The sequence below is a fragment of the Scyliorhinus canicula genome, chromosome 3, assembly GCF_902713615.1.
Source record: "Scyliorhinus canicula chromosome 3, sScyCan1.1, whole genome shotgun sequence".
In the NCBI taxonomy this organism is placed as follows: domain Eukaryota; kingdom Metazoa; phylum Chordata; class Chondrichthyes; order Carcharhiniformes; family Scyliorhinidae; genus Scyliorhinus; species Scyliorhinus canicula.
Window position 1 is genome coordinate 225649590 of NC_052148.1, and position 27035 is coordinate 225676624.

The window sequence follows — 27035 nt, forward strand, 5'->3', positions numbered from 1 at the left end:
CCAACACAGACCCAGAGAGGTCTGAGGAGGAGTGGGTGTCTGGCAGGGCCAAAGAGGATTGTTGGGGGGGGGGGGGGGGGGGGGGGGGGGGGTCTAGATAGGCCTAAAGTGTAGGATTTGTCAATTAGAAATGGGGAGATACAGGTAGGTCTGACGGGCAGGAGGACTTTCAGGCTAACATGATAGGGGTATGTGTCTTGACAGGTCTTTGGAGGAGGCGTATTTCAGCAGGCCCAATGGTAAGAGGGGTTTAGCTCCAGGAGGAGGGGTAGTCCAAGCAGGTCCAAAGGGGAGGAGGGTTCGAGAGCTTAAAGCGTTTTGGCACCAATTTCAAATCCCAGGTCATCTAATTCCCATCATTTTGGTTTGAATACTATTTGTGAATTTCACATTTCAAATTAATTACATTGCATTTTCTTTTAGAAACCTAAACCACAACGAAATCACGACAGTTTCCAAACGAGCATTCAAGGGACTGCATAAACTAATCAAACTGTGAGTATCCTTGATGTAAAATTCCTTCATCTAGAGGTTAAGTGATTGAATTTCCATAGGTGTTCCCCTGATTGTCCAGCATAATTTTGGCCCAAGATCTATAGGTATTCTCCTGATTGTCCAGCATAATTTTGGCACACGATCTACTGTTTTTAAGACCATAAGACATAGGAGCAGAATTAGGCCACTCGGCCCATCGAGTCTGCTCCGTCATTCAATCATGGCTGATATTTTTCTCATCCCCATTCTCCTGTCTTCTCCCCATAACCTCTGATCCCCTTATTAATCAAGATCAAGTTCAAGACCAGAAGTCATCAGCAGGCACAGTATTGGTGTAATTGCTGGGGCCCTTGCCCAAGTATTTTCTGGGCCTAGTTGATTTAACCACGTGACTATTGGTAAATATTTATTTAGCCAATTTCTCATGTTCTATTCACCTCTTAGCTTTTCAGACCTGTTGCAAATAAAAATTGATTGAGCTGATCCTTTTCCCAACAGTACAATAGGATGTTTTAACTAATGTCACTGATTCTGTATTGTTTGGAGTGATGCCATAATTTTTGATTAGTGGATATACATTAGAGTACAAACCACAGGTTTCATTTAACCTGTGAAGCATCACTGCAAATAGCAGCTTACAGATAATTACTTTGTACATTACCATCATTATCATGAGGGTTAAGATACCGGACCAGACCCTAACCTTTGTTAGGCTGCCAGACAAGAATCCCAAACAATCTTTCAATTTGTAAAACTGTGAGGAAAGGATACTTCACCCCAGGAGTGATGACTCTGGCCAATGGGCAACTTTTATGTAAAAACGAACTTTAATTGAAACACAGAATTAACCATATTAACATCAAAGAAATAGCTTTACAATTATCTTGAATAAAAGGCAAAACTTTAACTTACTATTTATGCCCGCCACTAATTCCAATTAAGCACCCAATACAGTTAAAATGCCATTATAAATAACGTTAACAAAATAGGTTATTTGCTTAGATATGTAGAGACTTTTGGAGAGAGTTCCTTTCAAGAGCAGATCTGCTCAACCTAGCAGCATTTGCCAAAATTGCTGTTCAGTTTAAAATCCTATAACAGACTGCAAAACTACAGACAGACCTGGCTCCTCTCATTAATTACAACATCTGTGCCAATCAAGTTCCGTGACCCGCTTAGCTAGGACTAAGTATCACTGCCCACATAAATTACCTACACTTTCGGGAATCTCCAGCGATCAAAACAATATCCATTAGCCATTTATCTGTAACCAAGCAAGTGGTTGGAATCAATCATGACCTCACCTTTTATAACACATTGATTATAGCTTTAGCAAACATACTGCCTGTATGCATTTTTAAAACAGGATTTTTAATAACATTACTGCAGCAGAATATAAAATATAATATATAATGATTTCTACATTCATCACGAGGCATTGCATTGTATTGTGTAGACCTACATGCACAAGGTATGTTGCAATATTTGATTGAAACACTGATAATCTTTCAATACTGAGAAGAGTAAGTTAAGAGAGACAGACATTCTTGTATGTGGTTCATATTTTGTATTACCAATCCAAGGCATCTCTTGTTCCTGTGTGTGTCAGATTTAAAGGTAAATATTAAATAAAACACAGGTGCCACTTATTTGCAATCTTCAGAAAAAATCCCAGCCTTAGCAAATACCTTATTGATTATTGAGTCAGAGGGTTAGTTTTGACTGGCAAAATTTGAGTGAGTGGGGGCAGGAAATTAGAGGGGGAAAAGCACTTCTTACCTAGTTCAGAATGAAAATGCACCTGTCATGAAATCCATGATGCACGGTAGCACTGTGATTAGCACAGTTGCTTCACAGCTCCAGGGTCCAGGTTCGATTCTTGACTCGGGTCACTGTCTGTGCGGAGTTTGCACTTTCTCTTGTCTGCGTGGGTTTCCTTCTGGTGCTCCGGTTTCCTCCCACAATCCAAAGATGTGGAGGTTAGGTGGATTGGCCATGATAAATTGCCCTTCGTATCCAAAAAAGGATAGGTGGGGTTACGGTTACGGAGACAAGGTGGAGGTGTGGGCTTAGGTAGGATGCTCTATCCAATGGCCAGTGCAGACTCGATGGGCCAAATAGCCTCCTTCTGCACTGTAAATCTTATGATCTATGACTTACATCCATATTATTCCAATTAATCTGAACTCAGTTATCATGCATCTAGCTTGCTAAAGGAAGACATTAACTGTCCATGACATTTCAGATGTGCCCATAAGGATAAGAAGTTAAAGGGAAGCACAACACATGTGAATGAATAAATTCTGAGCAGTGCCCAAAAGCCAAACAACTCACTTCTGAAGAGTCATATTCGACTCGAAACTTTAACTCTGTTTCTCTCTCCACAGATGCTGCCAGATCTACTGAGTATTACTAGCACATTCTGTGTTTATTTCAGATTCCCAGCATCTGCGGTATTTTACTTTTTGTAAAAAAATACAACACTTCTGTTCAAATGACAGAAAGGGGCATATAATGTGTGTACAGATACACATTTGTACAATAATATTGATCACAGTAATTCCCAGGTTTATTTATTTTTAAACCTGTTATTGTGCTCATACTGAAAAATATCACTAGGAACTATCTGTAAAGTTATCCCTTGTGTCAAAACTCTAAAATTAGTACTTCACCTGGTAACAAGGGCTGTTTTGCTAATTTAACATCAATTGACCATTTGTTCTTTTACAATGGCCCAGATTTTCTCATCTCCAGATGGTTGGAGACTGCATGCACCCTAAAAGATGCTCTATGGCATCCCTCAGAAGCCCAACTGCAATGACTCATGGGAATTACCGGGAAGCTTGAATTCCAAAGGACAATTCCCCGGGACCCTCCTTCCAGGAACCCTCAGAGTCTGAGACTTCAGACAGTTCCAATTTCCTTAACTGGATAGTTACTCAGGAAATGTTAGACAGATTAAAACCCAGTCTAACATCTGGGTAACTATACAGCTGACACACCACCTCCCCCCCAACCTAGTCTAACATCTGGGTAACTATAGAGCTGATGCACCACAGCTACCCCACACCCCCGACCGAATAGTTTAACATCTGGGTAACTATACAGCTGACGCACCACCGCCCTCCCCCCAACCTAGTCTAACATCTGGGTAGCTATAGAGCTGACGCACCACCGCCCTCCCCCCAACCTAGTCTAACATCTGGGTAGCTGTAGAGCTGATGCACCATTGCACCCCCCTCGACCTAGTCCAACATCTGGGTAGCTGTAGAGCTGATGCACCATTGCACCCCTCCTCGACCTAGTCTAACATCTGGGTAACGAGACAGCTTTCGACGAAAGATTCAGCCTATATTTAATGCATGGAACGCAGGTTACTGTACCTACTGGGGCAGTGAGGATTATTTTTATACAGATGTGTATTAGAATGTTTGTTTTTAATGGATTAAAAATAACAATTGACTGCATAAAATAATAATGGATAAGTAATGAGTATAGTTACAGGCAAATGTTTGATTGGACTTTATTGCAATGTCGCTGCTAAAATATGCTGTGACCAGCCAAACCTGTGGTGTATCCCTTTCCCGATGGGTATGGTGGATAATTGTGATGGCAGGGTTCAAAGGTTGTGAGGCGATTCTCATCTTGTTTACCAGATGGCTGCCTCATTAGCGGAGACTAATCGCTAATCGGAAGTATTCTCTGGATTCTCAGACTCTCACTTCAGGTCCTTTCCACTGTTTCTTGTGGTGAACCTGGGTACCCTCTACCTCATGGTGGACGACCAGATGTTGGAAGTCTATTGCAGAATGGAAGGTAACGCCTACAAGTACATTTGATGGACAGAATGGTGAAGCAGTGTGGACTGCGGCAATGGGTAAATGCAGAGAAACATCCTCTGCCAGCCACCTACTGCAGCTACCAAGGCAACGCGATGTCTTGGATCTTCCTTGCTTTGCGTAAAAGGAGCTGAGAAAGTGACAGTATCACAAATAATTGAGTTCCACAATAATCAAAATTCCTTTGCATAAGTTTAGCTATAAGGTGTGACCTGCAACTGAGTCCTAAATTATTGGGAAGCGGACAAAGCAACAGTTACAGTCACACTGGGAAGCTGTAGCCCTCAAACCTGTATGAGGGCTTGACTATGATCTTGCCAGACAGAAGGAAAAGGCTGGCATCAAGATAAGTTGTGTCATGAAATGAGCTGACTGTTGCATAGAGCACCACTTGATCCGCAACACGCTGAGTCTTAAGTCCAGCCAAATCATTGTAAATCACTTTGCCAGGCACAGCCAAAGCTAGTCAAACCCTTCAAGGATCCTACTATTGCTTTAGACCTTGCTACATAACTTGACACCCCGCTGATGCACGATCAATTACACAAAGACGAGAGTAAGATGTAATCGAGGTTTTATTACACTGAGGTGTGTGGCCTCCTACAGCAGCTGACGAAATGGCTGCTGTCCAGGGAGCACACATATTTATACTCCACCTACTGGGCGGAGCCAGCAGGCAGGGATCTACCCTCGTACCTGTAGTACAGGGGTCTTACCGTAAAGCACCTATGTCAACATCGTCTATATACAATATATACATCAGTGGTGACTACCACACCCGCTACAGTTTGATCTTCTGAATTAAATGACACGGATGATTCATGGAAACAGCGTTGTGATCAGATCTTTCAAGACTTCAGTAGGTAGCCTAGGATAGTGCAAACGCAAACACTGAAACTGGTTTGATGAGAATGATGAAGATATCTCGGCTGTTCCCAAACAGAAAGAGCTCAAAAGTGTAAATCTTCTAGTAGTCCCACAGTCAAGAACCAAGTATCAAGCCAATCAAAATGCTAAACACCTTCTCCAGTCTACTCTCAGAGAAATCCAGAACAACTCATGGAACGGAAAAGCTGATGAGCTACAAAATCTGAGAGGCATAATCCATGTTTTTACAATGTGAAGACTGGATATGGCCCACTGTAATAGCTGTGATGTTCAAGAACTACTGAACAGGTGAAAGTTAACATATTTCTATTGAAGTCTTACTCTTTCCGAAAGAGGAAAAATAATTTTGAGACAGCACCCAAAATTATGTGCCAGCAAATTTCTAAAGAGATTGTAAGTTCGGGATCTACTTACTGTAAGCAGAATGATATTTTGCTTATCCTTTCCTGTAATTTCATTAGCGGAGAAGAAATAGCAAAGTCTTTTGATGTACTGAATCCAGTGTCAGTCTGGGTCAAAAGGATCGATTTTCCCCAAAGGTGGCATTATACTGCAGCAGGCTATTGTCCTTACCACGCTGATGTCTGGCACAGATCCTGGGTCTGTTGAAGGTGCTACATCAAAGCACTGGAACACTTCCACCACAGACACTTAAGGTCCGTCATGAGAATTCAATGGCAGGGCAAAATATCAAACAATGAGGTTCTCGTTGTGCTCAGCATGACAGCTTAGAGACAATATTCTATAAAATAAAGCTTAGATAGGCAGGTCATGCCTCCCGCATCACGTGAGGAGAGAGGAAGTAAAAGGGCAGGTTTAACGTCTCCTGCATATGCATGGAAATGTGCAATGTATCATTTTCTGACATTTCTGCTATCTCCAACGTGATGCCACCACCAAACAACATAATTTCCTTCCCTCCCCTTTCAGCATTCTGAAGGAACTGTTCCTTCTGTGAAAGCCCCGGTCCATTCCTCAAATGCCCCCAACATCCTTCCCATCCCACAGCACTTTTCTGTGCAAAGCACATGCAACATTTGTTATTGGTGTATATCCAAGCTTTAAGTGACACCACGTTGTTCTGTGGATCCTCTAATAACTGAAATGTCCGAGACGAGGATGCCCACAAAACTGACAGTTCATGTTGTTGTTGTCAGTGCTTGGGGAGTTTCTTACGTTGTGCCACCTCTGGCCTTCCTCTAGGCATGTTGGATGTTGTATATTTGGCGTAGATGGCCCTTGAAGCCTTTTGAACCATTTTCCAACGCTTGCCTCCACATGTGTGGGTCGTCTGCATTGTGTTCCTGTCATAACCCTACAGGAGGCCCAGGGATCTGCAACATCAGATTTCCTGTGGCCCCACCTGAATATGATCTCCCCAGATGCGGGGAAGGGGCTAACCTCCCTGTTCAAAGGACTGCTGGGATAGAAATACCCCGGCCCAGGTGAGGGCCAGGTGTGGGAGACCCTTCGGGGAGAAGGACTGTATAGTAACCTTAATAAAACCAAGCATTTTGCCACAGACATCGCTTCTGAGTGGTTGCTTGCCTGAGACTTTTACACTGGCGACGAGGATGGGATTGGCCGGGCCGGCCAAGGTCCCACCTCCATGGGATTTTGTGGGTGTTTTCCAGGGGGCAATGTACCTCTGATAGTGAAGGCACACTCCAAGTGGATGGATGTGCACAGAATGAGGAAGACCTCATTGTGAGCCAGCACCGAACGACTCCGTCAGACCTCTGGCATACGCGGACTCCCGGAGGTCCTCGTTGATGTGTTAGGCAGGTTGGTTCGACGTTGACGGCCACTCTCCTCAATGCTCAGGCCTTGCATTTTTGCAATGGCCTGCACCCGTTCTGCCTCGTGGGAGGCCAGTTTTGCAGTTTCTGCCGCCCTGATGTGGGAGTATCACATCCCACATGTGATGGGATTCCTGGCATGCTCATAGACTACGCATGTCTCGAAAGCGACGGAGAGGGTTAACTGTTTGATTTTGAGGAGCTGCTGCCGCACGGAATCGGAGTGGACACCGGAAACGATCTGATCCCAGATCATTGAATCAGCTGTCGAGCCATAATTACATGACTGCGCTAGGATGCGGAGATGGGTCAGGAAGGACTGAAAAGGTTCATCCTTACCCTGAAGCCTCTGTTGGAAGATGTACCGTTCAAAGCTCTCATTCACTTCAATGTCGCAGTGGCTGTCGAATTTTAGCAGAACTGTTTAGAACTTCGTCTTGTCTTTGCCATCGGCAAACAAAGCGAGTTGTAGATATGGATGGCATGATCCCCCGCGGTCGAGAGAAATAGCGCGATCTTCCTTGCATCTGATGCTACCTCAAGGTCGGAGGCTTCGATATACAGGAGGAACTTTTGCTTGAATATTTTCCAATTGGCGGCGAGGTTGCCGGAGATGCGGAGCTGCGGAGGAGGCTGGATGTTTTCCATGTCGCTGGATGGCCGCTTTCTGGTTGTTGCAGATTTACTCGAGGTAGGTTCAGCAGGATTAATAGCACTCTGGTACCATGATGTGTTAGGCAGGTTGGTTCGACGTTGACTGCAGCTGGATGCAGGGAAACTAGAAACAAACGTCTAACACGGGAGATGATCCAACACTGTTTAATTTAACGATGAACTGCTGTACATGTTCAGCTGTGGGTTGACACTTTACTAATCCTACTGACGACCTCTTACTGGCTCAACCAGACTTACTAGCTACCACATGGCAGTAGTGCCCACTAACTTGTACACTCTGACTGTCTCAGTATCTGGGTCCCGAGAGAGCGGGAGTCTTAATGCCCTGTGGGCTTTATAGTGGTGGTGTCCTATCTGGTGATTGGTTGTTCTCTGTTGTGCATTCATTAGTCATCCTGTGTGTCAATCACTGCCTGTCTGCATCTCATTATGTACATGAGTGGATATTATGACACTCGTGTCGGGCAATGGCACGGCCTTCACTAGTTCAGAGTTTGCGGATTTTATGAAGCAAAATGGAATTCGTTATAACCCTAGAGGAGGCCCAGGGATCTGCAACATCAGAGTCCCTGCAGCCCCATCTGAATATGATCTACCCAGATGAGGGGGGCGGGGCTAATCACTCTGTTCAGTGGATTGCTGGGATATAAATACCCCGGCCCTAGTGAGGGCCGTGTGTGGGAGACCATTCGGGGAGTAGGAGGAGTACTGTAACCTGAATCAAACCAAATCTTTTGCGACAGACATCGCTTCTGAGTGGTCACTTGCCTGAGACTTTTATGATTCCCAAGAGAGGTAGTCTGCAACGCAGAAAATTGTAAGTCTCTTTTTTAGTCCCTTGTAATCTTTGTACTCACCATCTTGATGTCATTTGCACTGAGTTCCCCACAGAAGACCTACTGGAGGATCCTGTAGCAAGCCTTGAACTTCATCTGAATGGACAATCCAATAGTGGGGAGAAGAACTATCGGGGTAAAGGCCTGATAATCATATTTAAATGAATGCAAATGGTGACCATGACTTTCAAAGCCGTTTGAAACTCCGGAACGTGATTCAGCCTCTGCTGCCGCACCCGCCCCCCAAAATCAGAGGAAAATCCTCCTCTAACTCTTCTGTCATTCACACTCCCCTGTTTCTCACCCAATGACAGAACTTCCTTTTTGTCTTTGTCCCACTTATTCTTTGCTCAAAACTGATTACATCTCCAACTTTTCTCAATTCTGATGAAAACCTGAAGTTTTGGGTGGAATTTTCCCATCCCACCTGCGTTTGGTGATGGGCGAGAGCAGAGAATCCAGCGGGAGGCAAAAGTGGGAAACCCAAATGCGTAAAAACAATTTAAAATTCTCCCAGTGTTTGGCCCGTGGCAGGTTGGTTATCCTGCTGCCTGGTGCTGTGAATGCAATTTGCATCTCATGAATGTTCATTAAAACAGCTGCTGCCCGGAGCCTCCTCACGCCTTCCAATCTTGCATCATGCCAGCAGTAAACTATGTCGGCCTCAAATCTGTTTGAAAATTAATGGCGTGCACAAATCAGACCTCAATTCGCTCATGGCTTCAAGGTGAGTACAACATACATAACCTACCTGCCATTGCACTGCGCTGCTCTTGTTGCATTGAACACCACTCTGCTGGGGCTAAACAGTTAGTCTCCTCCTGCTCTATGCTGACATTGTCTGCAAGGACACCACTGTCGTACAGTACTGTGCCCAGCTGGGAAATGCCTGGTTGTGGTGGTATGAATGGGAGCACTGCCATTGGTGCAGAGCATTGGTTTCCCATTGGCTGTGGCTGGCCATGTGCCTCTCGTCTGATTGGCTGGGGCTAGTCATGTGACTGCTCACCAATTGGTCGAGAGGCAAGTAGACCCCGCCTCTGAGGCGGGGTATAAGTACCCAGAGTTCCCGGCGGTTGACCTTTCTCTGTAGTCGACCACCGGGCTAACAACTAGCTGATTAAAGCCTAAGTTTGGATCTTCATCGTGCCTCGCGTCCAATTGATGGTACATCACCGGTGCCTGGCAATGTTGTCTACTGGGACACCATTGTGCTATGCAACCTCCATTTTGACCAACTCGAAGTTCAATCGGGATGGGAAACAAGGTGAGGATGGAGCTGACAAAGCAAGGTGGACAATGGGGAAGGAAAACTGCAAGGGCAGAGGGGAGGGGTGTTGGGAGGGAGGTGGAGGGCAAACACGAGGTGGGCAATGGGGAAGGAAGGCTGTGCAGATGCCCTGGTGGGGGGTGGGGTGGGGAAGGGGCATGATGGAAGGCAGAAGGGCAAGGAGGCAGGGGACAATGATGAACAATGGAAGACTGGGAGTTGGGAAGCTGGAGGCCAAGAAGAGTGCATTATATGCTGACACACAAAGGTGGGTGGGGGGGTGTCAAAGGAATATCACATTGTTTATTGGAAGGGAATACATGCAGACTCTGAAACGGGGCTTGTTAGAGTGGCAAATTAGGGATGGTTTGCAGCAACAGTCAGAAGTTGGGGTTAGTGTGAGTTGCGGAGGGCACTGTTGTCCTTAATCTTCATTGCAATGGGGAACTATGACAAGGTTTCCGTTTTAGCTCAGGGGCTGGCAGACAGGAGTCACAGAGTACAGGGATTCCTGCTGGGAAATGGAAAAGAGCCACTGATGACAGACAGTCCTGGGGCTATGTGGAACTCACAACCTGAAGTCAGAGAAAGGAGAGAGTGAAGCAGCTATGCAGCAGGAGCAGTCACTGGGAGCACGGTGTACTCCAGCTGCAGAGAGGGGCAAGGGCTAACTGCTCCACAGGTAAAATGCACAGCTTAGTGTGCAGCGATATCCCTGGGCTTGGTGGGCTCTGTTCTGGGCTGCAAAGGGAATGGTGATGGTCACTGGGAGCGCCTGTAGATTGGGAAGGCATAATACAGGGGGCGGGGGGGGAAGATGTGAAGTTGCCATGGAGTGGAGGGGGCGGGTAGTTCACCTCTGTTGGTAACAGGCACACAGTTTCCAGATGGAGTGGGTAGAGGTCCACTTGGGGCATGGGCATTTCGCAGGTGATGGGCCCGGGAAGGGGAGAGTTGGAATGTCCATTACTAAAACAGTGGAATCGAGTATTATTGGGGGAGGCTGCAGAATATCAGGAGATTGTTGTACCTTCACATCTTGCGCCCCCCGGTAAATCGGAGGCACACGGGCAATGAGGAAGGGAGGATCGAATTTGGTCCTGAAGTAAAAATGTAGTACCACTATCTTGAAATCCCAGAACAATGGCCTTCAGCAGAAACAAAAGTAACATTGCTTCTGTCCAAGAGGAATTTGAGACAATGTGGGAGGACCATATTGGGCTATAGGGTTCCTTCTTGGGACACATGGGTCCGAGCACTGTTGGTGCTGCTACAGTGGGCAGGATCCAGGTCAGTTACAAAGGATAAAGACCTAATTTCCCAGGAAGCAACTAAAAGCTCATCTTTTCCTTTAGCGCATTAAAGGGACAGACAGATCTCAGTAGCTCCACATCAAAGTGGCATCATCGACAGAGCCTAAGGTAGGAATGCAGCCTTGGTGAATGCAGACAATAGTGATGGAGGCAGAGCTGCATCATGTCTACCATCCCATCAAGGAAGAACAGTCATGGGTTCACAATAAATGTAATTCATCTCTGCCCAAACGACTTCCACTCTTTGATCATGAGCAACTGAAAGGTTATTACTATTCCACTCCACAGAATGGAGCGCAAAGCTACTTTGGTTTAATCATCTCATTTACACCTTATCACCACACAGAAGGCTGCAGATGTCCCATTTCTGAAATGGCATCTTGATCACATAAATTATGTGTGCTAGCGTCTCGGGGGCAAGGCTGCATCAGACACAATGCAAGTTAGGCAGCCAAAGCCATGGAGCCCCACATCCTCCATAGATCTCTCAATGAGCTTCTCTTTCTGCAGTCTTCAATCATTGTCTTCAATGCTTCATTTCCGAGAGAAGGCAAAAGGACTAATGGATCCAGGGCTCAATTCTGTGTCTCAATGTCCTCATTCAATGGAGGAGGTGAAGAAATGAGAGGGGTTGCCGAGCACAGCTCCTGCAGGAGGCTTGGGAATATGGTCAAGGTGAGATTGAGTATGAACGGGAGGGTGAGGAGGAGAGACCCAGGCAGCAAAGGTGCTTTGCCAGACCAAGGGCTAACCGTCGAAGAGTCTCCTACTTACAACTCAGTGAGAGGCAGTGCCGGGCGTGCCTGTGATTGTCCAGAGTCCTTGTATATCACGTGTCATATACTTCGGGAAGACCTGATGTCATGTGGGGTTGGAGGCTCCTCCCCTGCCAGTGGCTTAGAAGGTGACGGCAACACTCAATTTCTTTGCATCTGGGTCTCCCCAGGTGTCGACAGCGGATCTTGCAGCATTTCTCAGTTGGCATCACATTGACGCGGGGAAAACGGGGAGCGAACAGCGTCTTCCCAGGTCTGGATGTATGAAGCTGTCAGTGCTCCCGGAGTCGAAGAGGCATGGCGTTTTGTACCCGTTGATTTGGACCTCTGCCATCGAATTTCGCAGATGCTTCGGGCATGATTGGTCCAGAGTGACTGCGCTGAGTTGCGGGTAGTCAGCGGCTCGATCGGCTGTGCTGGAGTGGCCCCGTGATGACTGCCCTCTGAGTTCATAGTCGTACTCTTCCGATGATTTGTCCGAGTGTGGAAATGCAGGTCGGGCCCGTGGATCGCACATGGCGGGCGGCGAGGAAGATGGCGTCCAAGATGGCGGCCCCCATGAGTCGCACGTGGCCGGCCGCGTGGTGGAGGTTTGCCAAGATGGCGGCCCCCATGGATCGCACGTGGCGGGAGAGGGGCAAGTCGGGGCATAGGCCGCAGCGTTTCAGGCCCCACGGGCCTCGGGAGTGGGGAGCGATTACTTCGTGCCGCTGGGGCCCTTTTAGCGAGGCACACTCTTGTGTAATGGCCTTTCCGCCCGCAGCTGCTGCAGGTCGCTTTGTGGGCCGGGCAGTGCTGCCGCGGGCGCTTGTTCTGGCTGCAGAAATGGCAGGCTGGAGCAGCATAGTGGCTGGCTGGAGCAGCATAGTTGCTGGCTGAGGCAGCATGGTGGCTGGGCGGCCGCGTAGCACAGGCCTGGGGGAGTCGCTGGTCGGGGTCCCATGATTGGGTCACGGGGTCTGCGGGGAACGAGTTAAGGCTGCGGAAGGAGACCTCCATAGTGGTCGCAGCTTCCACAGTCGTTTCTACGTCTTGGGCCCCCTTTTCCAGCAGCCGTTGGCGCATATAATTAGACCTGAGGCCCGCTACAAAAACATCGCGTACAGCAAGCGGTAACCGCTTGATAATTGCAGTCATTTGACAAATTATTGAGTTCCCTTAAAAATTCGGTGAGTGATTCTGTAGGCCGCTGGCGGCGAGTCGTGAACACATGGCGTGCGTAAACTTTGTTAATAGGCCTTACATATATCTTATCGAGTACTGCTAGCGCTGCAGTATATGAACCGGCCGTGTTTAGTTGCGTAGAGATTCGGTGGCTCACCCTCGCGTGCAGTAGACTTAGCTTCTGTTCCTCTGTCGTTTCGGCTGTGCTCGCTTCTGCCAGGTAGGCCTTGAAGCACCGCATCCAGTGGGAGAAGATTTCTTTTGCCTCTGCATCCTGCGGGTCGAGGTCCAGGCTTGAGGGCCGATTCCATGATCGATCTTGACTGGTCTTAAGTTGATTAAATTGATGGAACCATCAATTCACCAGACATGTTTTCCGATATGAATCTAGGCTTTAATCAACTTACTTCAGAGCCAGCCTGTTACCCGTTGATGAACTCTCTGTGAACTGCAGGCTGACTCTGGACAAGGGTAGTTATACAGCAGCACAAGGGGGAGGAGTCGTGGGGGGAGCCAAGGGTGGAGCCCTGTACAAGCTCCTGAGCATTCCCAGAGCTCCTCCCCCTAGTGGTCGGGTAACGCTACTGCGCTTACAAATATACAGTGTGAATTTACCATGTTATATTCACCACACTGGGTGAGGAGATTGAGGAGGGGACGTGGGCGGATGCCCTGGAAAGAGTGAATTCCTCCTCTTCTTGTGCGAGGCTTAGCCTCATACAGTTCAAGGTGCTGCATCGGGCTCACATGACCGGGACGAGGATGAGCAGGTTCTTCGGGGGCGAAGACAGGTGTGCTAGGTGCTCGGGGAGCCCAGCGAACCACGCCCATATGTTCTGGGCATGCCCAGCGCTGGGGGAATTTTGGAAGGGAGTAGCAAGGACGGTGTCGAGGGTGGTAGGATCCAGGGTCAAGCCAGGGTGGGGACTCGCAATTTTTGGGGTTGCAGTGGAGCCGGGAGTGCAGGAGGCGAAAGAGGCCAGTGTTCTGGCCTTTGCGTCCCTAGTAGCCCGGCGGAGGATTTTACTTCAGTGGAAGGATGTGAGGCCCCCAAGCCTGGAGGCCTGGGTCAATGATATGGCGGGGTTCATCAAATTGGAGAGGGTAAAATTTGCCCTGAAGGGATCAGTGCAGAGTTTTTTTAGGTGGTGGCAGCCTTTCCTGGACTTCCTGGCAGAACGGTAGGAAAATAGGCCGGCAGCAGCAGCAACCCGGTGGGGGGGGGGGGGGGGGGGGGGGTTCTTTCGGTGGAGGGGAGAAATGTGTACATGTGTTTAGTGAATATGCCGGGTGCTAATCTATTTATTCTTTTTGTAGTTACTGGGGGGGGGAGGGGTTTGGTTTTGGGGGTTATTGTGTTTTCTTTTTCTTTTTTGTTGTTAATACTGTTTTCTTGTTGCTATTTTCTGTTTTTGATATAGAACAGTACATAGAACAGTACAGCACAGAACAGGCCCTCAATGTTGTGCCGAGCCATGATCACCCTACTCAAACCCACGTATCCACCCTATACCCGTAACCCAACAACCCCCCCTTAACCTTACTTTTATTAGGACACTACGGGCAATTTAGCCTGGCCAATCCACCTAACCCGCACATCTTTGGACTGTGGGAGGAAACCGGAGCACCCGGAGGAAACCCACGCACACAGGGGGAGGACGCGCAGACTCCACACAGACAGTGACCCAGCCGGGAATCGAACCTGGGACCCTGGAGCTGTGAAGCATTTATGCTAACCACCATGCTACCCTGCTGCCCCATATCTTGTGAAAATCTCAATAAAAATTTTTTTTTTTTTTAAAAGAGGAAGGAGGGTTACCAACGGTTCCATCACACGCTTCCAATAATGATTTAAACACATCACCCTGACAACACACAAGGATGCGGAGGCCAGTTGCACTGAGGTTCACATCTTATGAATGGAAATCACAGAGTGGAACACTGTCACTGAGTGGGAGGATGGCGAAACCTCGACATAAGAGGATTCCAATTCACAATCCATTCAGTTGACCAAAACATTCACATACCTATCAAATTATTTCACAAAAGTGCAATTTATTTACAGTGATAGCTACATCAGCCATAATGCTGGCAGACTCCTCCATCATTTGCTTGAGTCTGTTGAGTGACTCTCAAATTTCTGTCTGATGTTCCACTGCTTGCCGTTGCATCTCCAGCATTGAGTGAGCGGTCACTCCCAGAGGCTCATCGCCTGACTGGGACTGAGCGGGTGGCTGGTTCCCAGATGACCTCTGAATGCAGAGAAGTGGGCTATTATCACCTCTCACTGCTGCCTCACCAATACATCCTCCAGAAAGTGAGCCTGAGTCTAATCCAGAGCTACGCCCCACTGCGGATTGCGTCTCTGTTCTGGTAATGGGTGCGGGTGAACGCTGTGATGGTTCTTTGTGGCCTTCCTCATCCTCGGACTTGGTCTGGGGTAACAGGGTCCTGCTCAGCTGTGTGGATGCCCTCAATCTGCTTGTGCCTAGAAAATTGAGAGTACAGTTTTAGTTGATGAGCAAAAGCCATGTCAGGCTACATTCGACACACTGTGATTGTCAGGATTTTACGAAGTGATAGAGCTGTGATCTGTAGTAGGTTGCTGGGAGAGGCTGATCTCCCTTTGCCCAGAGGAGTGATCCCTGACCTCCCCAGTAAGCTCAGCTGCAGCCTCCTCAGAATCAGAGGGCAAGATCGCTCTCCCCTGATCTGGGCTCTCTTCCATTTGTTGTGTGTCAGCTTGGCCAATATTAAGAATGTATGAAAAGCCTGTGATCAGAGGGGTTGGACCAGAGGTCGAGTTAAATGCATGTTCCCTGTGAGGGGTGCCCTCTTCAGAAGGGCCAGAGGATGGAATGTGAGCAGCATGATAAATAGGATGTGTTGATGTGAAAGTGTCCGTGAGAGGAGGAGTGTGGATATGTGTCCCTCGCTAATGCATGTGTGAGATCTGAGATGAGTGTAAGTTGCAAACTTCAAATGGTTCCAACTGTCTTATAATAATAGTTACCCAGAACTAATTAGAAGTATTAAAACTACTTGTAGTTTTTGGGTAACTATAGCACTGACCCATCCTAACCCCCACAGGACCACTAGAGTATCCCCCACACCCCAACTGTGGCCCCTCCCCCAACCGTACCCCACTCCCAACTAACTACCCAATCCACCCCCAACTTCACCCGCATTCCCCCAACTATCCACACAATCTGACTGCCCTCCCCATCCCACCACTGACCACCAGATCCACCCACTGACCAACAACACCACTGGTCATCAATCACTGACCAGTCAACCCTCCCACTGATCACCCCCATCTGACCATCACAACTCCTCCTCACCACTGACCACCTGACCCACCTGTCTGACCTCACCACCACTGACCAGCTGACCCACCTGTCTGACCTCACCACCACTGACCAGCTGACCCACCTGTCTGACCTCACCACCACTGACCACCTGACCCACCTGTCTGACCTCACCACCACTGACCACCTGACCCACCTGTCTGACCTCACCACCACTGACCAGCTGACCCACCTGTCTGACCTCACCACCACTGACCACCTGACCCACCTGTCTGACCTCACCACCACTGACCACCTGACCCACCTGGCTGACCACACCACCACTGACCACCTGACCCACCTGTCTGACCTCACCACCACTGACCACCTGACCCACCTGGCTGACCACACTACCACTGACCTACCTATCTGAGCACCCCACCACAAACTACATCTACACTGACCATCCAACTCCCCACTGACCACCCCGCCACTGGCCACTCAGCCCTTCCCACTGACTAACCCCCCCCACTGACCAACCCCAGCACCCACGCCCCAGAAGGAAAACACAGTAAAATGGGGAAATACGATTTCTGGTCCGAACTGTTTTGTTCCTCTGGGCACCCAACCACCACAACGATCCCCAATCCTGCATCTCTAATCCTACCCAGCCCCTATCCAATCCTGTCCACTTACCTTCTCCCTAACTTCGCAAAGTTGGTGGACCTTTAAACCAACCTGCTTTACAAAAGCCAGTGCTGTAAAACAAGGCGCGATTCTCCCAGAGAGGGAGAAATCGTAAGGCTGGCATCAAATCCGGGCGGGTTTGACGCCAGCCTCCCCCTCCCCGACCGGGAACCGATTCTGGTCCCCGGTCGGGGCTAGCATGCCGCCGCCGTAAACTCCAGCATCGCGGGCTTAACGAATTTCGTTAAGCCCGCTTGCCAGAGTTTGCGCCGGCTGACGCATCACATGACGTCAGCCGCGCGTGCGCGGATTGGAAGACTCCAACCCGCGCATGCGCGGATGACGTCATCGCGCATTTGCGCGGGCCGGGATGCCCCTCAGCCGCCCCGCGAAGTGATACAGCGGGGCGGCGGAAGGACAAAGAGTGCGCGGGTATCGGACCCGCTGCCCGCGATCGGTGCCCACCGATCGCGGGCCCATGGCACCCTTGGCACGGCTGTGGTACAGCCGTGCCAATCGGTGCCATGGTTTTTAAAATCGGCACTTTACGGCCGTTTTTACGAACGGCCAGACCAGGTGTGTTTGCCGTTCGTAAAAACAGCCGTAAAGGGCTTGGAACTCGGCCCATCGGCCAGCTGAGAATCGCTGCTGGCCGTAAAAAAACGGCGGCAGCGATTCGTACCAGGAGTCGGGCGTGGGGGGGGGGGAGAATAGCGGGAGGGCGTCAGACTAGCTGGCCGTAAATTTTTACGAACCCCGCTATTCTCTGCACCGTCGTGAGTGCGGAGAATTGCGCCCAGTGTTTTTCAAACTTTTTTTCCGGGGACCCATTTTTACCAACCGGCCAACCTTCGGGACCCACGCCGGCCGATCTTCGCGGGCACGCGCCTGACGACCTTTGCAACCCACGCCGGCTGACCTTCGAGACCCAGCATTTTCTCTTACTTTGTTTGCTGCTGACAATGTGGAGGAATCGCAATCGCGCCCAAAGTACGTGATGTCAACGTTCGGGGGGCATGACCTGCTCTCTGCCTCCCTTCTGGCAGGAAGATTACATAGATTTTTTTTTTTAATCTTCTGCATTTCCGATTGCACAAATGTGCAGGCAACAGCTGCAGCAGCTGGCTTTTAAACTTCTTTTGTTGTATTCCCAATTCTGGCCCCTTGTGCATTATTTTCTTTGCTCCACAATTGGTGGCTGTACTGTCGGCTCCTATTGCCCTAAACTCTGGTCCTCTTCCTTGAACCACTCTGCCTCTTTAACTCTCTCCCTCTCACTTCTTTTAAGATCTCCGTCTGTCGCGGCGCTCCCGATTGCGCAAATCCGCACGCAGCAGCCGGCTTTTAACAATGCCAGCTGCGAGCAGCCTTCGAAAAGACCGCGACCATATAAAAATATGTGGCCGCACTGCAAATGCGCGCCCGCTCATTGATGCGCATCATCTTCGGGAACATGCTGCACTGTACCTTTCTGACCCAGCCCGATGGGTTTCTGGGTCCATAACGATGAGCGGAGTGGCAATCCGACAGCGATTGCCACTCGAGGGAAGTTACAGCCCGATTTCCCTCTGCACCGTTACTGGCCCACTGATTCAGTAACTTTGTAAGCAAGAAGGTTTCAGTGGAAGGATGCACGGGCAAGTCTAACTAATGGCAGACACTGATTGATGCCCTCTTGCCCTCTGTCCCTTGTTCTCTGTTTCAGAATTGTACGAAAACATAATTCCTAAAGTCTTTGAGATGTCTCAGCGATCTTACAAACATCACTAGCACTCTTCCTAAAATCTTAGAGATGTTTGAGTTACAATTAGAGGGTGTCATACTCTCTGACCACAAGATGCTGCTGAATGACCAGCAGTTGGTTTATGCGATGCTGTAGGAAATTGATGTTAGTAGCCTTATCTGACAATATCTTCAACAAGATTTTGACCCATTAAATATTCTGGTGAGCATTCAAACAGGCAGATAATTGAAGTATGCAGTATGGAGGTTCCACAGTGATTGGAAAGAAAATTTCAGGTCAACTTGTGAACTGTTCTAGGTGCGCAGGAAGTGGTTAAGTTTAGGAAAGATTTATTTCACCATCAAAGGTTTATTAATCGAAAATCGACTTCCAGTGTGTCAAGGGCTGAATTGAGGTTAGTCTTAAGAATCAATCATTTTTGCAAGTCAGATATAAAAATACAAAAAATGATAGAGCAGAACAAAGCAACCAATTGATCATTAGAGTAAGGTCTTTAAATTAGTTCCAAGTTTAACAGTATTTAGAATTTATTCATTCTGCGGATGAGATATGGCATCTTGTCACTTTATATCTTAATTTGGTTAGTTGTTTTGAGTTGCATAGCTGGTAGCTGCTATGAGATCTGGGGCGGGATTCTCCGACACCCCGCCGGGTCAGCGTGCCCCCCCGGCGATTCTCCGGCCCGCGATGGGCCGAAGTCCCGCCGCTGTCATGCTTCTCCCACCGGCATAGATCAAACCACATTCCTTACCGGCGGGAGCAGGTGGTGCGGGCGGACTCCGGGGTCCTGGGGGGCGCGGGGCGATCTGGCCCCCACCTTGGCCTGCCCACGATCGAGGCCCACCGATCGGCGGGCGGGCCTGTGCTGTGGGGGCACTCTTTTTTCCGTCCGCCTTTGTCATAGTCTTCACCATGGCGGAGGCAGAAGTGACCCTCTCCCCTGCGCATGCGGGGGGATGACATCAACAGCCGCTGACGCTCCGGCGCATGCACAGATTTCCGCCGGCCAGCGAAGTCCCTTCGGCCCAGGCTGGCGTGGCGCCAAAGGCCTTCCACGCCAGCCGGCGGAGCGCCAACCACTCCGGCGCGGGCCTAGCCCCTCAATGATAGGGCTTGGCCCCTAAAGGTGCGCAGACATCGCCCCGCCGGGTAGGGAAGAATCCCGGCCCTGATTGCGGTTACAAATATTGATGTTTGGTGTTTGGCAGCAATCTCCCGAAAGAATGATCTTTACCATTCTCGAGTGATATCAAAGCATAATCGCGTAAAGCATCTGAGTCACTTTGGTAATCAAGGCCAAGAGTGACTCTGCAAGCCCTTTCTGACCACTGTTAGTGCTTTACATTGCTGCTTTATGAACCCACTCGACCACACACATTCCTCCGCATTCCAGTGCAGGACAAGCAAAAGATGTGAAAATGGTGACAAGATTATCGCATGAGAGGGATTTGTATTTCAGCTTCTGAAGCATGTACAAATGGCTGTTAGCTTGTTTGACAATATAACTGACATACACATCCCATTTTAGATAATCATACCTAACAGTTTGACGGTGTAACAATGTTGGATTGTGACATTCTTCAGTGTCAGTTTGGGAGAGTCAGGTTTGTTTTGTGTAAAGTAGCTGTCAAGCACACACTGATTGAGGTTAAAGTGCATTCCATTCTCTACAGATCAATTGTCCAGTTGCTCGAGATTACTGACATATGGGATTCTGTGTAAATGCCATTTATTTCAACCACTGCCTGGTCATCAACATCGTTGAAGTGGAGAATGGTTTCACAGGTCGGCGCAACATCGAGGGCCGAAGGGCCCGTACTGCGCTGTAGTGTTCTATGTTCTAATGCCAATTCTCTGCAACCCAGCGTCTTTGATCACGGCAAGGAACACCAATATGCCCTATTTTAGTTCTCTGTGGGTCTCCTGCATGCATGTCCATTCGGATAGTTCGTCAGTGAACTTGACACACTTCACGAATCGAACTGAAGTCACTGGTCCAATAAACTAGTAAGAAGTCTTACAAAACCAGGTTAAATTCCAACAGGTTTATTTGGAATCACCAGCTTTCGGAGCATAGCTTCTTCGTCAGATAAAGGAACTACGCTCCGGAAGCTAGTGATTCCAAATAAACCTGTTGGACTTTGACCTGGTGTTATAAGACTTGTTACTGTGCCCACCCCAGTCCAACGCTGGCATCTCCACACTAATAAATTAGGATAATCGCCTCCCATTTGTAGAAACCTCTGTTTTAATTAAACTGACTGAAGAATGTGATAATCTGAGGTTCTCAGTGGGCAGGACAATTACCATGGGGCGGATGGCAGTCTTGGAGGTTAGTTTTGTCAGAAATTACCACCTAGTTGCAATAGAGTGATGCTAGCCATGACATTGCTATGTTCAGATAGGCTGCAGGTAGCACAGTGGTTAGCACATATAAATAAAGATAACAAAACAGGTTACTTGCTTAGATGTGTAGAGACTTTTGGCAGCACAGTAGCACAGTGGTTCGCACTGTTGCTTCACAGCACCAGGGTCCCAGGTTCGATTCCCGGCTTGGGTCACTGTCTGTGTGGAGTCTGCACGTTCTCCCCGTGTCTGCGTGGATTTCCTCCTGGTGCTCCGGTTTCCTCCCACAGTCCAACGATGTGCAGGTTAGGTGGATTGGCCATGCCAAATTGCCCTTAGTATCCAAAAAGGTTGGGTGGGATTACTGGGTTACGGGGATAGGGTGGTGGTGTGGGCTTAGGTAGGGTGCTCTTTCCAAGGGCCGGTGCAGACTCGATGGGCCAAATGGCCCCCTTCTGCACTGGAAATTCTATGATTCTATGCATGTTCTCCCTGTGTCTGCATGGGTTTCCTCCAGGTGCTCCAGTTTCCTCCCATATCTCCCGAAAAAAACGCTTGTTAGGTGAATTGGACATTCTGAATTCTCCCTCAGAGTACCCAAACAGGTGCAATAGTGTGGCGACTAAGGGATTTTCACAGTAACCTTACTGCAGTGTTAATATAAGTCTACTTATGACACTAATAACAATTATTATTATGAATATGGACCATCAATGTAAATGAAATATGATAAATTACATTACCTGCAGGTGAGAACGGCAAAAGGTTATAATTATAATAATACTTAATGATGTAATTAACATTAGGTTAGATCTTTATTTTTTTCTTTACAGATACTTAAACAACAATCAAATAACGTTTCTGCCAGCCGGCGTGTTTGAAGATCTCCAGCAAGTCGAATGGCTGTAGGTGGTTTTACTTTTCTATTTAATATTGATGAAAATTTTGAAGAGATGGTTTTCCTTCCCTTTGCCCTCCCCATATGAAGTGCATTTTGTCTGACATGACATGAACCCAACAAGCCCCGGTGGAACGTTCTGGCTGCTGCTGTCCCAAAAGCAACCACTCGATACTGAAAAAGAACACTGTCTGCAACAGCAAAGTCCTGCCAAAGCTCCCATTCTAAGTCAGGTTAGCGTAGAGCATGACTGAGTTTGACCTGGGTACTTTCTAATGGCAACCCACTCAACGATCCTGCAGAAAGATTATGTTGGACAGGCCATTACACCCCTCCTACTTCCTTACACCTGCTTGGAACAAACATGAACCACTCTTGAACATAGGAACATAGAACTACATCCCCAGAAAACCTGTGAGCTCTATAAAGGAGGAGGTGCAATATGGCAGGTCTGACCCTATTTTCACAGCTTTGGTTCAGGAAACTGAATGATTCCTGGTCAAAAAAGAGAGGGAAAGCAGCTCCCTTATGTTCAATATTATATTTCAATCATGTATATGGTGTACAACTTTACACTGATCCTTTTGATGTCATTGTTCAGATCTGTACAGAGAGACAGAATGGAGACCGAAGAGCACAGACCAGCTCACTGAGAAGGTGAAGCCATCCTTGGTAACAAAGGATATTAAAAATGGCATCAAATTGAAAGAAAAGGCACGCAATGTTGCAAAGATTAGTGGCAGACCAGAAAATTGGGAAGATTTATAGAAGGCTGAGGGAAAATATTTGGAATGGAAAATTTTGTATCTCTGTGGTAGGATAAAATCAATAAAATCAGGGGAAAAATGGAGGAGGAAATTAAATAAATCATTATCTCTAGAATAGGTACCACTAGGTAGTGGACAATCTAAAGGCTGTCAAATTCCTCTAAATCTCCTGCTCCTTGCCTTAAATATATGTTTCCTGGTTATTGACCCCTCTACCAAGGGGAATAATTTCTTCCTATCTCCCCTATCCCTATCCCTCATAATTTTGTATACCTCGATCAGGACCCCGCTCTCCGCCTTCTCTGCTCCAAGGAGAACAATCCCAGCCTATCCAGCCTCTCTTCATGGCTGAAGTGCTCCAGCCCAGGCAACATCCTGGTGAATCTCCTCTGCACCCGTTCTCATACAATCACATCCTTCCTATAGTGTGGCGACCAGAACTGCACAGAGTACTCTAGCTGTGGCCTAACAAACGTTTTGTACATCATAACCTCCCTGCTGTTATATTCTAAGCCTTAGCGAATAAAGACAAGTATCCCATGTACGTTCTTAACTACCTTATCTACCTGTCTTGCTGCCTTCAGGGTTCTTTGGATATGCACCCCAAGGCCCCTACAGTTTGCTGTATTTTCCTATGTATTGCTGGTCCTCCCAAAATGCATCACCTCACACTTTTCTGGGATAAATTCCAAATCGCCACTGTCTGTCCATTTGACCAGCCTGTCTATATCATCCGATAATCCAAGGCTTTCCTCCTCGCTATTGACCACACCATCAATTTTCATGTCATCTGAGAACTTCCTGATTATACCCCCACATTCATGTTTAGATCATTAATGTATATTACTACTTCCGTTCTAGATTCTAAGTTTAGTGGGTAGGCATGGAAATAGGAGGGATTTCCACTGGAGGAATGGGACAGCTGACCGCACACAACCTTCCGCTGTTCAGCTACATTTCTGTAGAAAGCTGTGGTGGACACATCCAATCATTAATGGCCTTCCTTAGTGAGTTTTTATTTTGAGTTAACATGCTGGTGAAGGCAAGTTAGTCTTTACTGCAAGAGAGATTTGAGTGTAGGATTAAAGAGGTGTGTGTGCAGTTGGCTGTCACATGGAGGTTTGTTGGGCTTACTTGTCTCCTTATCAAGGGTGGCAATAGACTTCACAAAAAGGGTTTTTGCCCTAAGTGCTTTGGATATCATTGAAGGACTAGGGTCTTAGTCCACGAGGGAAGATAGAGTTAATAGGATGGGCCTGTGTGTTGGACCGTATTGAGGACTGTGAGGCTGTCTATGAGGAGCATCAGCAATCTAACAGGGCTCTGCAGGGTCCATGCAGGAAAGATGTTTACCTTGGTTGGAGTGGGAATGATGGATCACAGTTCACAGCTCCCCCATTGGGAGCAAGCTGTGTGTAACAGAGGGACCCATGCCAAGGTTAGATTTGATATTGTTTCCAAGTTGTCATGCACATAGGCTTTGTGAGAGCTTGGGGAAAATCTCATTTCTGCTTTCAGATGCCCAAGCTGGCAGGAGAATGGAGTGCTTTGCAGGTTCCAATGTGCACATTTACCACTGGAGCTCCACGTATCATTACAGTTTGGCGCATGCCAGGATTATTATTATTAAAGATTATTATTATGCAAGGGATTGATTCACATTGACCACAATCTTATAGCGTCGTAGAGTTGTACAGCACATGGGCTGTGGGCAGCGCAGGCTGGGCCAGCATTTATTGGCCATCCCTGAGGACAGTTAAGAGTCAACCACATTGCTAGGTGTCTAGAATCACAGTAAGTAGGGAAATTGTATTCAGCTACCATAATTCAAGGGCTATTAGAGCAAAGTCTAATACTTATAACCAAAAAGGAGCAGGGGCCTGCCAACCAGCAGAGGATAGAAAACCAAACAGTGAAGGAAATGTCTCAGCAGCTTTCTCTGCCTGTATCTGTTTGCTGTCAGAATGTCACAGACCCCTCGGACACATCGTACCCCTGCAATGGCCTCTGCATATTCCCCCATGACAGCCTGGTCCCTGTTGTTGTGTACTATGATATAATCATCGTAATGATGTACACAGAACGTCTGGTTGTGCAACTATCCTCTTGTACGTCTTACTACCAACCGGCGGGTATCTCAAGTCATGTGATAGATGTCGGACGTCACCAGCTGGTTGGAGGTGCTAACTATATACAGACATATCACCATACCCGTTATCACCATCCCTTTCACCATCTCATTATCATAGGAGAAACTTTGCTCCTCCATGTCTCGCTCAGCCAAGACACCCCCCCCCCCCTCCTTTTAATTGCACAAGGTTTGCAGCGTTCAGCAGACAAGATGCTCCAGGACACTCCCTGGTGAGTATTTGGGAGTCCCGTCTGAGCAGTGCAAAAATCTGAACCTCAGCTTTATGAGGTCTATTGATGTCTGTTCAGTTGTGGGTCTGGTAGAGGCATGTGGATTATTGAAGCTCTCCTCAGTAGAACTGTGCGTGCGGCAAAATAATTCGTCAGCTACGAATTCTGAGGGCGCCCCAAATAGTCATCTCTGCAATTGCCAAGATCCTTCAAGAAACTGTGGCACCTGGGAGTTGGCCAGAATGTAGGATTTGTGACTGCTCACTGGGAACCAAGCACAGACCTGCAGGATTTGCCTTCTGTGATAACATTTCAGCTGCACATTGAAAGAATGGAAACTTTTCCCAGTGAAGAATGTGACTGGCTGTAGCCAGGGAGCTATCAAAGCCACATGTGCCACCAATAGCCCCTTGCACTTGTGGGAAACCTGAGATTGTTCTTACAACCTGGCTTTCAGGATCGGGGTGGAATTGGTGTGTTCTCCTGAAGAGAACATCTGTCACTTCCTAGATCCAATTGTGTGCAGCTAACTGAGAGATGCCACACAGATACCCAGTGAAACCCTGGAAGGAGCCACTAGCAAGGAAGGTTATGGTGGCAGTGTTCTTTAATGTGACCATCATCAGATTGCCTCCAAGTCTTAGAGGCTGCAGATCATCATGGAAAAACAGGCAAAGGTGAGCCATCAAATTCCAGGACACACAAAGGCGCCTCCAGCATTCCCTTTTGCTCATGTGTAGATAGCTGCACCATCTGTAATATACCCGTGGTCGGGTCAATGCTTACTGTCAGACTGGCCCTTGGCCACCAGCATCCTGACCTTCTTGAATCTCCACAACCTCTTTCTGCACAGGCCATTGCTCCTCCTGGTTCTGTGCCAAGCTGCAACGGGGTCCTCCTCGGGACGAGAGCGAGTAGCAAGGTGAGGTTGCTTGGGACCTGCATCATTGGCTTCAGTGGATCTGTGAAAGAATTGTAGCAATCAATTGGGGAGGTGGTGGTGTAGTGGTATTGTCACTTGACTAGGGACCCAGGGTAATGCTCTGGGGTCCCGGGTTCAAATCCTGCCATGGCAGATGGTGAAATTTGAATTCAATAAAAATCTGGAAGGAAAAGTATAATGGTGACCATGAAACCATTGCCAATTGTGGGGTGCTGCGAACATTCTCCAAAGTTTTCCAGCCTGGCTTGGGTACAATTAAAGGGATCATGGCCAAGATCCAGGTGGACTCGGAGGCCCAGCCCCGATATTTTGTGCCCGCCTGGTTCCCTACACTTTAGTGGAGAAAGTCGCGTCCAAACGTAACCGTTTGGTGAATTTGGGCATCAATAGACTTTTGCAATTCGCCTATTGGTCGGCGCCAGTGATACCCGTTATGAAGCTGGATAAGACTTCTGTGGTGACTATAAATTGACAGTAAATGCGGTTTTGAGGTTAGACAGTTATCCTTTAGCCCGCATCGAGGATCTTTATGCTGCATTGTGAGGTAATGCATACAAATGTGAGGTAATGCATTTTGGAAGGTCTAATACAGGTAGGGAATATACAGTGAATGGTAGAACCCTCAAGAGTATTGACAGAGAGATCTAGGTGTACAGATCCACTGGTCACTGAAAGGGGCAACACAGGTGGAGAAGGTAGTCAAGAAGGCATACGGCATTCTTGCCTTCATTGGCCGGGGCATTGAGTATAAAAATTGGCAAGTCATGTTGCAGCTGTATAGAACCTTAGTTAGGCCACACTTGGAGTATAGTGTTCAATTCTGGTCGCCACACTACCAAAAGGATGTGGAGGCTTTAGAGAGGGTGCAGAAGAGATTTACCAGGATATTGCCTGGTATGGAGGACATTAGCTATGAGGAGCGGTTGAATAAACTTGGTTTGTTCTCA

At 47.9% G+C, this 27035-nt stretch overlaps 1 protein-coding gene across 1 annotated transcript in view; it reads left to right on the plus strand.

Moving 5' to 3' along the window:
- Positions 1-27035, plus strand: part of rxfp1 (relaxin family peptide receptor 1) — a 223844-nt gene that overhangs the window by 93963 nt on the left and 102846 nt on the right. The window contains exons 7-8 of the mRNA XM_038792304.1: positions 424-495; positions 21953-22024. Of these exons, the coding sequence (XP_038648232.1) occupies positions 424-495; positions 21953-22024 (144 nt within the window). The remainder of the gene's footprint in view (positions 1-423; positions 496-21952; positions 22025-27035) is intronic.